Source organism: Odocoileus virginianus, chromosome 8, assembly GCF_023699985.2.
Source record: "Odocoileus virginianus isolate 20LAN1187 ecotype Illinois chromosome 8, Ovbor_1.2, whole genome shotgun sequence".
Lineage (NCBI taxonomy): Eukaryota > Metazoa > Chordata > Mammalia > Artiodactyla > Cervidae > Odocoileus > Odocoileus virginianus.
The window spans coordinates 17,912,256-17,925,167 of NC_069681.1; the positions used below are offsets into that span (position 1 = coordinate 17,912,256).

The window sequence follows — 12,912 nt, forward strand, 5'->3', positions numbered from 1 at the left end:
GTAACTCTTCATAGCAACAATTAGAGCTATTGCCATGTAACTGTGCCAAACACTGACAAGTGCTTTCCGTCTATTTTCTTGTCTAGTTCTCACAAAGTCTTATGGGGTAGTTAATATTATTTCCATGTTACGAATGAGGAAGTTGCGAAACCAGGTGTAAGGTCAACAAATTTAAGCACCAGGATTTGAACCTATGCTGCTGCTAAGTCGCTTTAGTCGTGTCCGATTCTGTGCGACTCTGTAAACGGCAGCCCACCAGGCTCCTCCATCCCTGGGATTCTCCAGGCAAGAATACTGGAGTGGGTTGCCACTTCCTTCTCCAATGCATGCATGTTATCGCTTCAGTCGTGTCCGAGTCTATGCGACCCTATGGACAGCAGCCCACCAGGCTCCTCTGGCCACAGGATTCTGTAGGCAAGATTCCTGGAGTGGGTTGCCATTTCCTTCTCCTGTGCTCTTAACTGTTATATGTCATGTTTTACTTTCACATATCTTTTCCTTGCTCCTTTTTTTGAAAGTTAATGGTGCCCCTCCTGATCCCAAAATTGACATTCCATAAAAAAATGAAAACATGTTCTAATATATTAAGACTTTGAAAACCATTTTGTTTTAAAGGTGTATAATTTACTGGTATTTGTAGGTTTGCATTGGTAGAGCAGAGTCGCATATGTACATTTAACTTAATGCAAACTTAGCTGCCTATACTAGGAAAAAGAAAATGCATGAGAGAGATAAAGAGAATTAATTTAAAATGTATAGATAGTAGTTTTTAACCATCCTGTCAGTTAGGAGTGTGAGATGAGATACATAAATCTAGTTTGGCCCAGTTCCTTTAGGTTTTGTTATAGAGGAAACCTTTCACTGTGCCAGGTTTTATTCTGTTTAAATATAAATTGTTGTTTTTAAGCATTGCCTCTAACCTGTCTACATCTGGCCAAGCTCAATCTCCTTCAGTGCTAGAGGAAAAAACTAACTGTTGGGTTAGACAGTGTTTACTGTACTTTATGGTTAGTTTAACAAGGTTTCTTTAAAAACTAATTTTGATGGTGTGTGATTTTTGCCTTAGACCGTAGAAACGAATCCCCATGTAACGTGTACCACCAGCATACATGCGTTCGTTTCTTGGTCACAGATTACAAGAGAAGTCGCAAGAGAAGCAGAAGCTGAGGCTCGCGGGGATCTGGAATCGGACACGAGCACTGTGGCCAGGGATCCTAACCCTGACGGTGCTGGGAGTTGAACGTGTCCCGTGCTGGGTGGAGAGTGGGCCCCGAGCTCTCAGGGGAGGGGCCAGAGACGGGGCCTCCCCGAGGCTAGGAGGTTGGCTGCTAAGTCACAGGGCCTGCAATCGCAGCGTTGCGTTGCTACCAACCAGGCTTAGAGCTGTGAAGCCCGCGGGTCAGAGCCAGAGCAGCCAGTGTAGAGGAGCACCCAGCAGTAACCTCTGCAGAGGCTTAGTCCTGCACACTCAGAGCACACAGAGGCGTTAGGGCCGTGAAGGCAGCGCAAGTTCCAGCACACGGCAGAGTTCACACCTGGGGAATCAGAGATAAATGTAGAACGTGACTGGAGGAGACTTTAAAATAGGTATGTTCAAAATGTCCAAAGAGGTAAATTATTAATATCCATGAAATGAGAAGGAGATTATTTTTAACTATACTATATAAGTAAAAGAGCCATTTGGAAATATGAGAAATAAAGCATATGGTTATGGAAATAAAAAACTAAATAGAGGGACTTCCCTGGTGGTCCAGTGGTTAGGACTCCACACTCCCAATGCAGGGGGGCCTAGGTTCAGTCCCTGGTCAGGGAACTAGATCCCACATGCCTCAACTAAGAGTTCACATGCATGCAACTAAAGACCACAACTAAAGATCCCAAGTGCTGTAACTAAGACTCAGTGCAGACAAATAAATAAATAAACACGTTAAAAAAAAAAACTAAATAGATGGACTAAATGGTAGCATTGGTATAGCTGGAGAAACAATCAGTGAACAGCAAAGCAAAACTAAAGGGTTCTCCCAGAATGCAAAGAGATAAAGATACGAGGAAAAAAAATTTGCAGGTTGAAAAATATGAAAGATCAATGAGAAATTCTAACATACCTCTGAGAAGAGAGCATCATTCAAAGAGATAATAGCTGAGAATTTTCCAGAACTGAAGAAAGATAGGAGTCCTCAGAGTGAAAAAGCCTACTGTGTGCTAGGAAGGGAAACTAAGATAATGGTACGTCTAAATGTATCATGATGCAACTTCACAAGTGTCTAGGGCAAAGAGTAAATATGCTAGCAGGTGGAAAAGAGAAAACATATATTGACAAGGCAGTTTCCATCAAAAATAAGAGAAGACAAAAAGGCATATTAGCTTAAAATGCTGAAAGAAAATAAATATAAAACTGGAATTCTGTACTACCAAGCCAGACAGTTATTTGGTGGGGGGTGGGGGTGTTAAGAGGGTGTTCAAACAATTACACAGCAGTTGAAGATATGCATTCCTACTTTTCAACAATAGTATTTTTATACCTAGAGCATTGTTTTCCAAGCTCTAAGTCTAGTAGGGTGTAAAATCACTTAACGGGTTGTAACTAGAATCTTTTAAATTGGACAGAAAGTACCATGTGTACAGAAAGTACAATGATAAGATACTTATGTTCAACTGCTGTTTCTTACTTTACATATACACACGCATATAAATATGCATGCCTCTGTAGGATCTTTTCTTAGAAATGTAAGACATTTCTTGCTGTGAGTCGTAGTCAAAAATATGAAAGCTGCTAACCAAGAGATGCTTAGACAGGGACAGAAGAATAAGGATGTTGCAGCATTGTTGTATTGAAAACTAGAAGCAGTTTAATTGTGATTCTCAGTGCTGTGGAAAAGTTAAAAAGGTGGATCTGAAAAGCATTATATTGAATGAAAAGACAAGTTGTAGGATAATAACTATGGTAATTTTTAAAAACAATACCTTGTATTGTTTGTAGGTAAATATATATGTAAAAGTATAAAGGATGCCTCACCAAACGTCTTGAGAGCTTAGTTTTATCTTTTTTTTTTAAGGAAGATCATATATACAGTATATATGTTGTAAATTATAGTTGAACTTTGAACAATGCAGGAGTTAGGGGTGCCAGCTCTCAAAAATATAACATGTAACATAATTGGCCCTCCACATAAGCAGTTCCGCATCCATAATTCCACATCCAACTGTAGATTATGTAGTATTGTGTTATTTACTATTGAAAAATATCCACATATAAGTGGACCTGTGTAGTTCAAACCCATGCTGATCAAGGGTCAGCTGTATATACATAAGAGAAAGGACTAGACAAAACGATGACAGCTGATTCTGTGTGGTCAAAATGAGTGTTATTGTTTGTGTTGCCTGTACTTTGTAAACTTTGCAAACAAACTCATATTGAAAAAGCAACAATAGATTTCTACATTTGTAAAAACTTTGCAAACAAACTCATATTGAAAAAGCAACAATAGATTTCTACATTTGTAAATAGAATCCAAATCAATCAATTTATTGCTTATTTTTTCTGTTGCAAACGGTAGTTACCACTCTGACTTGTATTATATATGTACAGAAAAATACTGAAGTGAATCATAGAGGAAACGATCTTAAAGTCACTTGCCATTTAACACAGGAGATGAGATTCAAGAGATTTTTAACCAGTAGTCACATATCTGGTTTATAGCTGAGATACCCAGGTTCCTTACTCCTATTGAGTGTTAAGTCCCTGTCATGATAGATAGTCATCTCAGTAGTTAGAGAGGAAATTTGTTTTTAGCTTTTCATGTTTACTGCTTAGCAGTGCTATGAAAAACAGATTGTAGTAGCCAGATACATGGCATCAGTCTCCTCAATCTATTTTTATGTCATTGGAGAGAGAGATAATATAAAACATATACAAAATTATGTAAGTTCTTTTGAGCTAGACACGTTTAAGTTTATCCATTGTAAAGAGCAAACCTGGAAGAATTGTCACAATGAAGCTTCTGCTGAATAGGAAATGAAAGGAGTTCATTTTGAAATGTTAAAACTCATATAGTTAACTATTTCATGAGCAAGCAAGGTACAGGGCAGTTTATAATTATTTATAAACTTTTGGTAAATGTTGTCTTTCAAAGAGGCCTATTTTATTTAGGGAAGAAATCTTAACAGTCCATGAGCCAAACAACTGTTTTAAAAACAATTATATTCTTTATACTTTTGTCAAGAGAATCTCTTGATGCTTTTTTATTCTGACTTCTCCGTCCATTGTCTTCCTTTTAGAACAAAATGTGCGTGTCTTCAACTGACAGCAAGGAATTCCAAGACTTGCCCCTTGTCAAGTAATAAAATAACCACTGGATATAAATATAAAAGACTAGAGAGACAGATACCTACTGGGTAAGATACACTGTGGATTTGTTGCAGGGTGTTTATATCTTTGAAGGAGGGTACTTTATCATTGTGGCCTATTTAGTCTTATAAATGTTGTTAATGCTTAAAGGCAATGCCAAAGAATGCTCAAACTACCACACAATTGCACTCATCTCACACGCTAGTAAAGTAATGCTCAAAATTCTCCAAGCCAGGCTTCAGCAATACATGAACCATGAACTTACAGATGTTCAAGCTGGTTTTAGAAAAGGCAGAGGAACCAGAGATCAAATTGCCAACATCCGTTGGATCATCAAAAAAGCAAGAGAGTTCCAGAAAAACATCTATTTCTGCTTTATTGACTATGCCAAAGCCTTTGACTGTGTAGATCACAATAAACTCTGGAAAATTCTGAAAGAGATGGGAATACCAGACCACCTGACCTGCCTCTTAAGAAATCTGTATGCAGGTCAGGAAGCAACAGTTAGAACTGGACATGGAACAACAAACTGGTTCCAAATAGGAAAAAGAGTATGTCAAGGGTGTATATTGTCACCCTGCTTATTTAACTTATATGCAGAGTACATCATGAGAAACGCTGGGCTGGGGGAAGCACAAGCTGGAATCAAGATTGCTGGGAGAAATATCAATAACCTCAGATATGCAGATACCACATTATGGCAGAAAGTGAAGAGGAACTAAAGAGCCTCTTGATGAAAGTGAAAGAGAAGAGTGAAAAAGTTGGCTTAAAACTCAACATTCAGAAAACTGAGATCATGGCATCTGGTCCCATCATTTCATGGCAAATAGATGGGGAAACAGTGGCTGACTATTTTTCTGGGCTCCAAAATCACTGCAGATGGTGATTGCAGCCATGAAATTAAAAGATGCTTACTCCTTGGAAGGAAAGTTATGACCAACCTAAACAGCATGTTAAAAAGCAGAGACATAACTTTGCCAACAAAGATCCGTCTAGTCGAGGCTATGGTTTTTCCAGTGGTCATATATGGATGTGAGAGTTGGACTGTAAAGAAAGCTGAGTGCCAAAGAATTGATGTTTTTGAACTGTGGTGTTGGAGAAGACTCTTGAGAGTCCCATGGACTGCAAGGAGATCCAACCAGTCCATCCTAAAGATCAGTCCTGGGTGTTCATTGGAAGGGCTGATGCTGAAGCTGAAACTCCAACACTTTAGCCACCTGATGTGAAGAGCTGACTCATTTGAAAAGACCCTGATGCTGGGAAAGATTGAGGGCAGGAGGAGAAGGGGACGACAGAGGGGTGAGATGGTTGGATGGCATCACCAATTCAGTGGACATGAGTTTGGGTAGACTCCGGAGGTTGGTGATGGACAAGGGAGGCCTGGCATGTTGCGGTTCATGGGGTCGCAAAGAGTTGGACACGACTGAGCGACTGAACAGAACTGAACTGAGCCCTTATTCTGTGCCAGGCATTGTCTCAAGCACCTTGTAAATACTGACTTATTTAATCTTTTTTTAAAATTAAATTTTATTGAAATGTAGTTGATTTCCATGTTGTGTTAGTTGTGGCTATGCAGCAGTGTGATTCAGTTATGCATCTATCCACTTGTTTTTAGACTATTCCCATATAGGTCATTATAGAGTATTGAGTAGAGTTCCATGCTGTACAGTACGTCCTTATTAGTTGTCTATTTTATGTATAGTAGTGAGTATATGTCAACCCCCATCTCCCGAGTTATCCCCCCCACAACTTTCCCCTTTGGTAACCTGAAGCTTGTTTTCTACATCTCTGACTCTATTTCTACTTTGTAAGCAAGTTCATTAATACCATTTTCTTAGATTCCACATATAAACAATATCATATGATATTTGTCTTTCTCTGTCTGACTTACCCAATTCATTTAATCTTCACAAAACCACCCTATGCCATATAATCCATATTATATGGTGGTACCCTATAATACCCATTTTAAAGATGGAAAATTGGAGCACAAAGAGATTAAATCCATGGTCACGCAGCTAGTGAGTGCTGGAGCTGTGATGGGAACTAGGCAGTCTAGCCCTGGGAGCCTTCACACTTAGTCTCTTTCCCTCAGTAATTATTAGTGAGGTAGCAATAGAAAGTGCTTTTGCTTTTAATTTAAGATGTCTAATTGATTTTTCTCTTGTATATTTTATTGACAAGCATTTATGAATGCAGCCTATTATGCAAGTGTGATCGGCGAATATGTCAAAACCGAGTTGTCCAGCATGGACCTCAAGTAAGGCTACAAGTGTTCAAAACTGAGAAGAAGGGATGGGGAGTGCGCTGTCTAGATGACATTGACAGAGGGACGTTTGTTTGCATTTATTCAGGTAAAGCAAAGGTTTACTTTCACATTACGCTGTGGTAAGATCTATATTTCTGAATCTCCATTTTACTAGTCAGGGCCACTGAGATCTTATAGCAAGGACAAGAGCGACAATATAAGAGGAGCATCAGATGAGAAGTGACTGGGAAATTGAGCACTGAAGGGATGACATGTGTTAGGAGGTGCCAGGTGTTCCAGAAAAGAAACGCTAAAGGATAAAACTTGGGTTACTGCATGAGATTTGTTTTTTGGTCTCTGTGGCTGCAGATGCTTCGGGATAAAATAAGAAAACTTTTAAATAGAAAAATGACTGATTTACTAAGATAAAGATAATTGGTCAAAGACTGTCTTCATCAACATCTTGAGCTATTAGAACTTAACAAGTTAATGTTATAATGAATACCTTTAAGTGATGATTCAGTCAAGGCAGTTCACTCCATTTCAGGGATTCTGTAGAGAGTTGCCCATGTTCTGAGCAAAGCCTCCCCCCGGTGTGTTACGGTCGTGCAATTACTGATTCTTTCAGGTCATAGCCCACAGGCCAGACACGTCCATCTCTAGTAGTCTCTTCCTTTTACCCCAGAGTGTCAGGCAAAAGTCCTCACTTTCTGTGTGTACCATGAAGTGAGAAAGGTTGGTGAAATGTGGCTCTCAAGGCAGTCTGAAGGAAATGTGGGACCCCAGGCAGCAGGGACCAGAGCAGTCCTCCTCATCTGGAATTCCAGGTTCACTTCAGTGAGGGCAAGAATCCTGAGTTCAGAACAGTCACAGCTGGATCCCTGGCACATCCCACTTACAGACACACATACTGCACAACTTGCCTGGACATTTGTCTCTCATATTTCTCAGAGTAACTCTTTGATAAAAGTTAGCTTACCATAAAGTGCCAGATGGTGTCCAGGAAGTATTACTGACTTTACCTACATTGCTAGAAAATGCACCTAAGGGTATCTCTCTAATCTAGCTGTTAATTTTGACTTGTTAACTGTAATTTTAAGTTCCTTGAAAGAAAATGCATAAACTTCAGACTAACCTTTTGATTACATTAAGGCTTAAGGTGAGAACAGGCACATATCACCACAGATTTAAATACATCACTTTATAAATAAAGTTTTTAAATGATAAAGCATTCATAACTAGATACAGAGGCTATAATTGTAAGACTAGAGTTCACCTCTCTAATTTCCTGGAGTGCTTTCTGATCTGTATTTTTGTTTTATATTATTGTAGCTCAATCTTTTGTCTTCTGTGTTATTTCACAACAGACAAATACTTGTTCCTATGTTTTTTTCATGTACTGGAAGATGAAATCTCTTCTTGGTCTTTTATTTTTATTGTTTCTCACAGTAGTATCCTGGGATGAATTAATGTTTATCTTCATTATAGAAATGAGGTACACCATACGCGGTTCTAATAGAGCAGAAGAGATGCCCTTTTGTTGCTTAGTAATTACATTACCTTTTATCATATTTAGCTCTTTTACTTTTTTCTTTTAGGAAGATTACTAAGCAGATCTAACACTGAGAAACCTGATGCTATTGATGAAAATGGAAAAGAAGAGAATATTATGAAAAATATGTTTTCCAAAAAGAGGAAAATAGAAGTTACAGATTGTGAGATTGAAGTTATCCCAATAGAACTGGAAGCACGTCCTGGAAGTATGGAGACTCAGGAGTATCCACCTAAGCTCCATAGTAATACCAAAGAGCCTGTTATGTGAGTGAGATCGTAGGAACCCAGTCAAGATTGAGCTATACTGTTTACTACCAATTAAGAGTAGTTCTTTCTTTTTCTTCTTTCTTACTTTCTACTCCAACTTCTGTATCTCCTATATATCAATTTGCTTCATAGTTGTAAGTTTAATACTGAGAAATCTAGGGCACTTAAATTCAAAAATCTAACCAACATACTGTATTTCCTCAGTTTCCAGCTGTGAAACTTCATCTTTAAAAACTTTGACTTTAATCAGATTGTTTATGGATGTCATGACTTTGGCAGTTCTTTTTATTTTCTGTCACCATTTTATTTGCAAAGGTTTTCTTAGATTTTCTTCATTTTTTAAATATACTTCCAGAATGATTAACTTTAAAATATGATTATTCTAGTGAAGAGTAGGCATAGGTGTTATAATTTAGATTAATTTCTAATGAATATTTACATAACAGTAATGCTGTCTATATTTCAGGGCACAGTAGGGAGCATTTTTAGTGATTTACAGAACAACTTTGTTTTCCTTTTCAGAGGAATGAAATATAACAGCATTTCAAGAATTCGGTATCATTCAGTCATTAGAAGTCCTAAAACCAAGACGGTCATTATTCAACACAATGGGAAAAATATGGTAAAAAGTGCAAAACATATATGGTGCCCTTCTGAGAACGTTAACTACTACTTAATTCAAATTGTTTGTGTTACTTAATAATGTGTAGGATTTCTTTTATTATTTTGTAATGTGGTGCTATTGAAGTGTTAGGACTATGATTTTTACTGACATTTATCCTAAGTAACAGTTGGCATGTTTCCAACTTAGATATAGAAGGAGAATGTTGATCATGATCTGACAGTGTATTCTACTGAGACTGAGAGCTATAGAGTGTAGGAATTCATGGAAGAAGCTAAAGTGATAATATTACATAAGAAAGAAGGGTGGAGTAATTTAGGTTGAGGAGATATAGTTGTGAGATGTAGGAGAAAGAACAGAAGCAGTCTAATGAGAGAACCATCCAGAAAGCAGCACTTTACATGATAGCCTCTGAAGATACACTTTTCAGTCTGTCCTGAGAGGAATAACTAGTCAGAAACTGTTAACTTTAGAGAATGATGCAAGAAATGGAATAGGCAGACAAAAGGGTAGTTCACGGCTTGTTGGTGAAAAATAAAAATTCTAACGTAGGTGGTACATAAATATTTGCCCTCTGCCTAGTAACATACAGAAGATAACTCCTTAATTCCACATCATTATGTGAAGATTGGGCCAGATCAAACAGAGCTGGTTTGCCCTCCAGTACTGCACCTTAACTAGCTGGTTAACATCTGTCTGCATTTCTTTTTCTGTAAAATTAGAATAATAGTATCTGTCTCAGAATTAAAAGGGTTAAATGAGATAACGTTAGAAACTTAGTGTAGCACAATGTTTGACACCCAGCTAAGTGCTCAACACATGTTGACCGTTGAAGTACATGGATGAGAACAGTAATGGTCAAATGTGTTGCATGCCAAGCATTGTGGTAAACCTAGTACCCCTTTTTGAAAGTTATCATTACCATATAAAGTGATTGCAGTGTCCTCAACTCATGGAGATAGGCAGCTCCTTTAACCTTTTCTTTCAAGTAACTAGCCAAAGAGTGTTTTTAATCTTTGCACATCTTATAGTGGTAGCCAAATTTATCATCTGGTATCAGAATTGATGGATACCAACATACCTGTCGGTATTTGTATTTTATTTTGAATTTATAATGCCTCAAGAATGTCTAGACAGTCCTTATAATTCTCATAGCTGTGCCTCACTAAAATGCCTGGGAGTAGAACACAGCTAAAAGGGCTCCATCGTGTCAGAGATTGCTCAGGCTATCAGCTTTGAGTCTTTGAAAACTAATTTAATTGCTGCAGTCTGTGGAGATTGATACTTGATGAAAGAGGTCTTACTGCTAACTTAAATTCTTTTTCCTAACCTAGAAAGTAAAGACATCTTCCTTGTTTTCTTTTAAGGGATTTACTTCCTCAGAGTCTGTCGCCTCAGAAGATAATGGGGAACTTAATCCAGCTCAAGTACATCTGAACTCTAAAGCCAAGGAAACGAGAAGTAGGCTTTGTTTCATTCTGTGGTTGCCTGCCTCTTCTGCCTTTTTGTCTCTCTTGCTCAATACTTGTAGCTCATTTTTTCAGACACTGTTACAAAAATGCTGCATTCATCACAAGGCTTTCTATATGTCTAGATCAGAGGTCGACAAACCGTGATCTGTGGGCCACATCCAGCCCACCGCCGGTTTATGTATGCCCTGTAAGCTAAGATAATTTTTACCTTTTAAAATAACTGAGAAGAGATGAGAAGATACATAATCCTTTGTGACACTCGAAACTTACAGGAAATTATAATTTCAGTGTTGCTAAATAAATTGTATCAGAAGATAGCCACACTCTTTCATTTACATATTGTCTCTACTTTAACACTATAGTAGCAGAGCTGAATACTCACAACAGAGATGGTATAGCCCACAGTGTTTACTGTTTGGCCCCATACAGAAGAAGTTTGCTGACCCCTGGTCTAGATGCCAGCCGTGACCTGATGCTGGGCAGGAGAATAGTGTGGACAACTCACAGTCCATCTCTGGCTTTGGAAGCCCTGCCCAGCACAGCCATCTCCTAACTCTTTATTTAGGCTCCTTTAAAATAAAGACATGACGTTCTCCTGCAGTATTCCAGCCAGTGCTGCCCCAGAGGATGCTTAATAACAAGTGAAAGTATTGCTGCCCTGAGTGCTCGTCTCTGTGTTACCAGTCTTGCCATGGTATAGACTGTACAGTCCATGGGATTCTCCAGGCCAGAATACTGGAGTGGGTAGCCTTTCCCTTCTCCAGGGATCTTCCCAACCCAGGGATCGAACCCAGGTCTCCCACACTGCAGGCGGATTCTTTACCAGCTGAGCCACAAGGGAAGCCCAATTTAATATTAAAACCTGACAAAACTGGACTTTAGTTTATTTGCATTTCAGTATATCTCTCAGTGAAGAGATGTTGCTGAGACATGACCCTTTGTGAAGAACTGACTGACCATGGCCTCTTCTCTCTTTGGGCTTCCTTGGCATATGCACCCCCAACTCCCCACCTTCCTAGTATTAATAGAAAGAAGGACACCTTTGTAAATTTATATCCTGTTTTTAGACAGAGAGGGGAGAGGACTGAGAGATTTTCCTGTATTACTGCTTAGCTCAAATTGCCCTTAGCTCAAAATAGTTCTTATGTCAAAAATGTGTATTTGGGGACAACATTCTGATATATCACCATTTAATGCATGAAAGTCATCTGAATACTATTGCTCTTGGTTCTTTTGTTGTTTTCATTGACCACTACAGTACCCATAGCAGGCACTACAAAATTAGTTATGTACTATTAATATTACTGCAAGTAACCCATGATAGGAAAAAGCAGCTAGAAACAGTTATGATTACATCAAAAACATTAATTTTAGAAAAGTATAATTTCTTTCTGCCACTGAATTAGGTGGCACAAATGACTTTTTAACAATAATTTTATGTACTCCATTTGACATGCCTTCACACTTTTGAATATTTTGGAAAATTATTTGCATTATTGAATAAGAAAAATAAGCAGTTAATCTTCTAAAGTATTGTTGTTTGTAAAAGTGTAATAACTGAATGATCATCCAGCAAAAACATATACAAAATCCATAGCGGTAGTTATTGCTCCTGGGCCTTAGAGTGGGTGACTCTTATCATGGTCTCCCCAGCCTTTCATTGGTATCATAAAGGCCTAAAATGCTCCCTAAACCCTCTCTGTTACAGCTGTCTAGAATATATTTAAATGCAGAGTCCAAAGTTGAAGAGAAGTCAATTTGTAAGTAGAGCTTAAATATAGTAACAGGAAGCAACATGTATACAGATTCATAAAAAGGCATTGTTAGGTAGTAGAAAGAAGGTAGACTTCAGAATCAGATGTTTCTGTGTTTCTTACCCCACTTCTCATTATTATTGCTAGTTAGTTGAGTGAATCCCTTAAGCCTTCAGAAGCTCAGAGTTTTCATTTGTAAAACTGAAGTACTGTGTACCTTAATACATTGTACAGATTAGCAATAATTAACTTGCAGTTAATTAGTATTGTTACTCTCAGCAGTGTTGCTCAGCCAATTATATTCCCTGACAATTCCTTCCAAAATGTTTATTAGAGGACTCAAGCTCAAACCAAGTTGAAGATTCTGAAGACAACGATGTGATAGATATAACCAAGTGTAGAGAAGAAACTCCGTCGGGGGGCACATGTCACCAAGCAGTCACACTGGGTGACACGAACGAGGCTCAAATACAAAAGCCCCAAGAGGAAAAGTCTCCAGCATGTCAAAACCAGCAGGTCTTTTGTGGTAAAGAGTTACCAAATGAAACCAAGGATGCTTCATCTGATTCTCTAGAGAAGTTCAATAAAGGGAATGTGTTTTTATTGGATGCCACAAAAGAAGGAAATGTGGGCCGCTTCCTTAATGT

General features: G+C 38.3%; 1 protein-coding gene across 16 annotated transcripts in view; it reads left to right on the top strand.

Moving 5' to 3' along the window:
- SETDB2 (SET domain bifurcated histone lysine methyltransferase 2) overlaps positions 1 to 12,912 on the top strand; it is a 103,865-nt gene that overhangs the window by 20,388 nt on the left and 70,565 nt on the right. For all 16 annotated transcript variants that reach the window (XR_011489001.1, XR_011488999.1, XR_011489000.1 and 13 more), the window contains 6 exons: positions 4,279 to 4,395; positions 6,533 to 6,702; positions 8,195 to 8,414; positions 8,940 to 9,039; positions 10,407 to 10,500; positions 12,600 to 12,910. Coding sequence is in view for 13 of the 16 variants with exons in the window: in XM_070471262.1 (XP_070327363.1) it covers positions 4,279 to 4,395; positions 6,533 to 6,702; positions 8,195 to 8,414; positions 8,940 to 9,039; positions 10,407 to 10,500; positions 12,600 to 12,910 (1,012 nt within the window). In the remaining 3 variants the exon portion in view is untranslated. The remainder of the gene's footprint in view (positions 1 to 4,278; positions 4,396 to 6,532; positions 6,703 to 8,194; positions 8,415 to 8,939; positions 9,040 to 10,406; positions 10,501 to 12,599; positions 12,911 to 12,912) is intronic.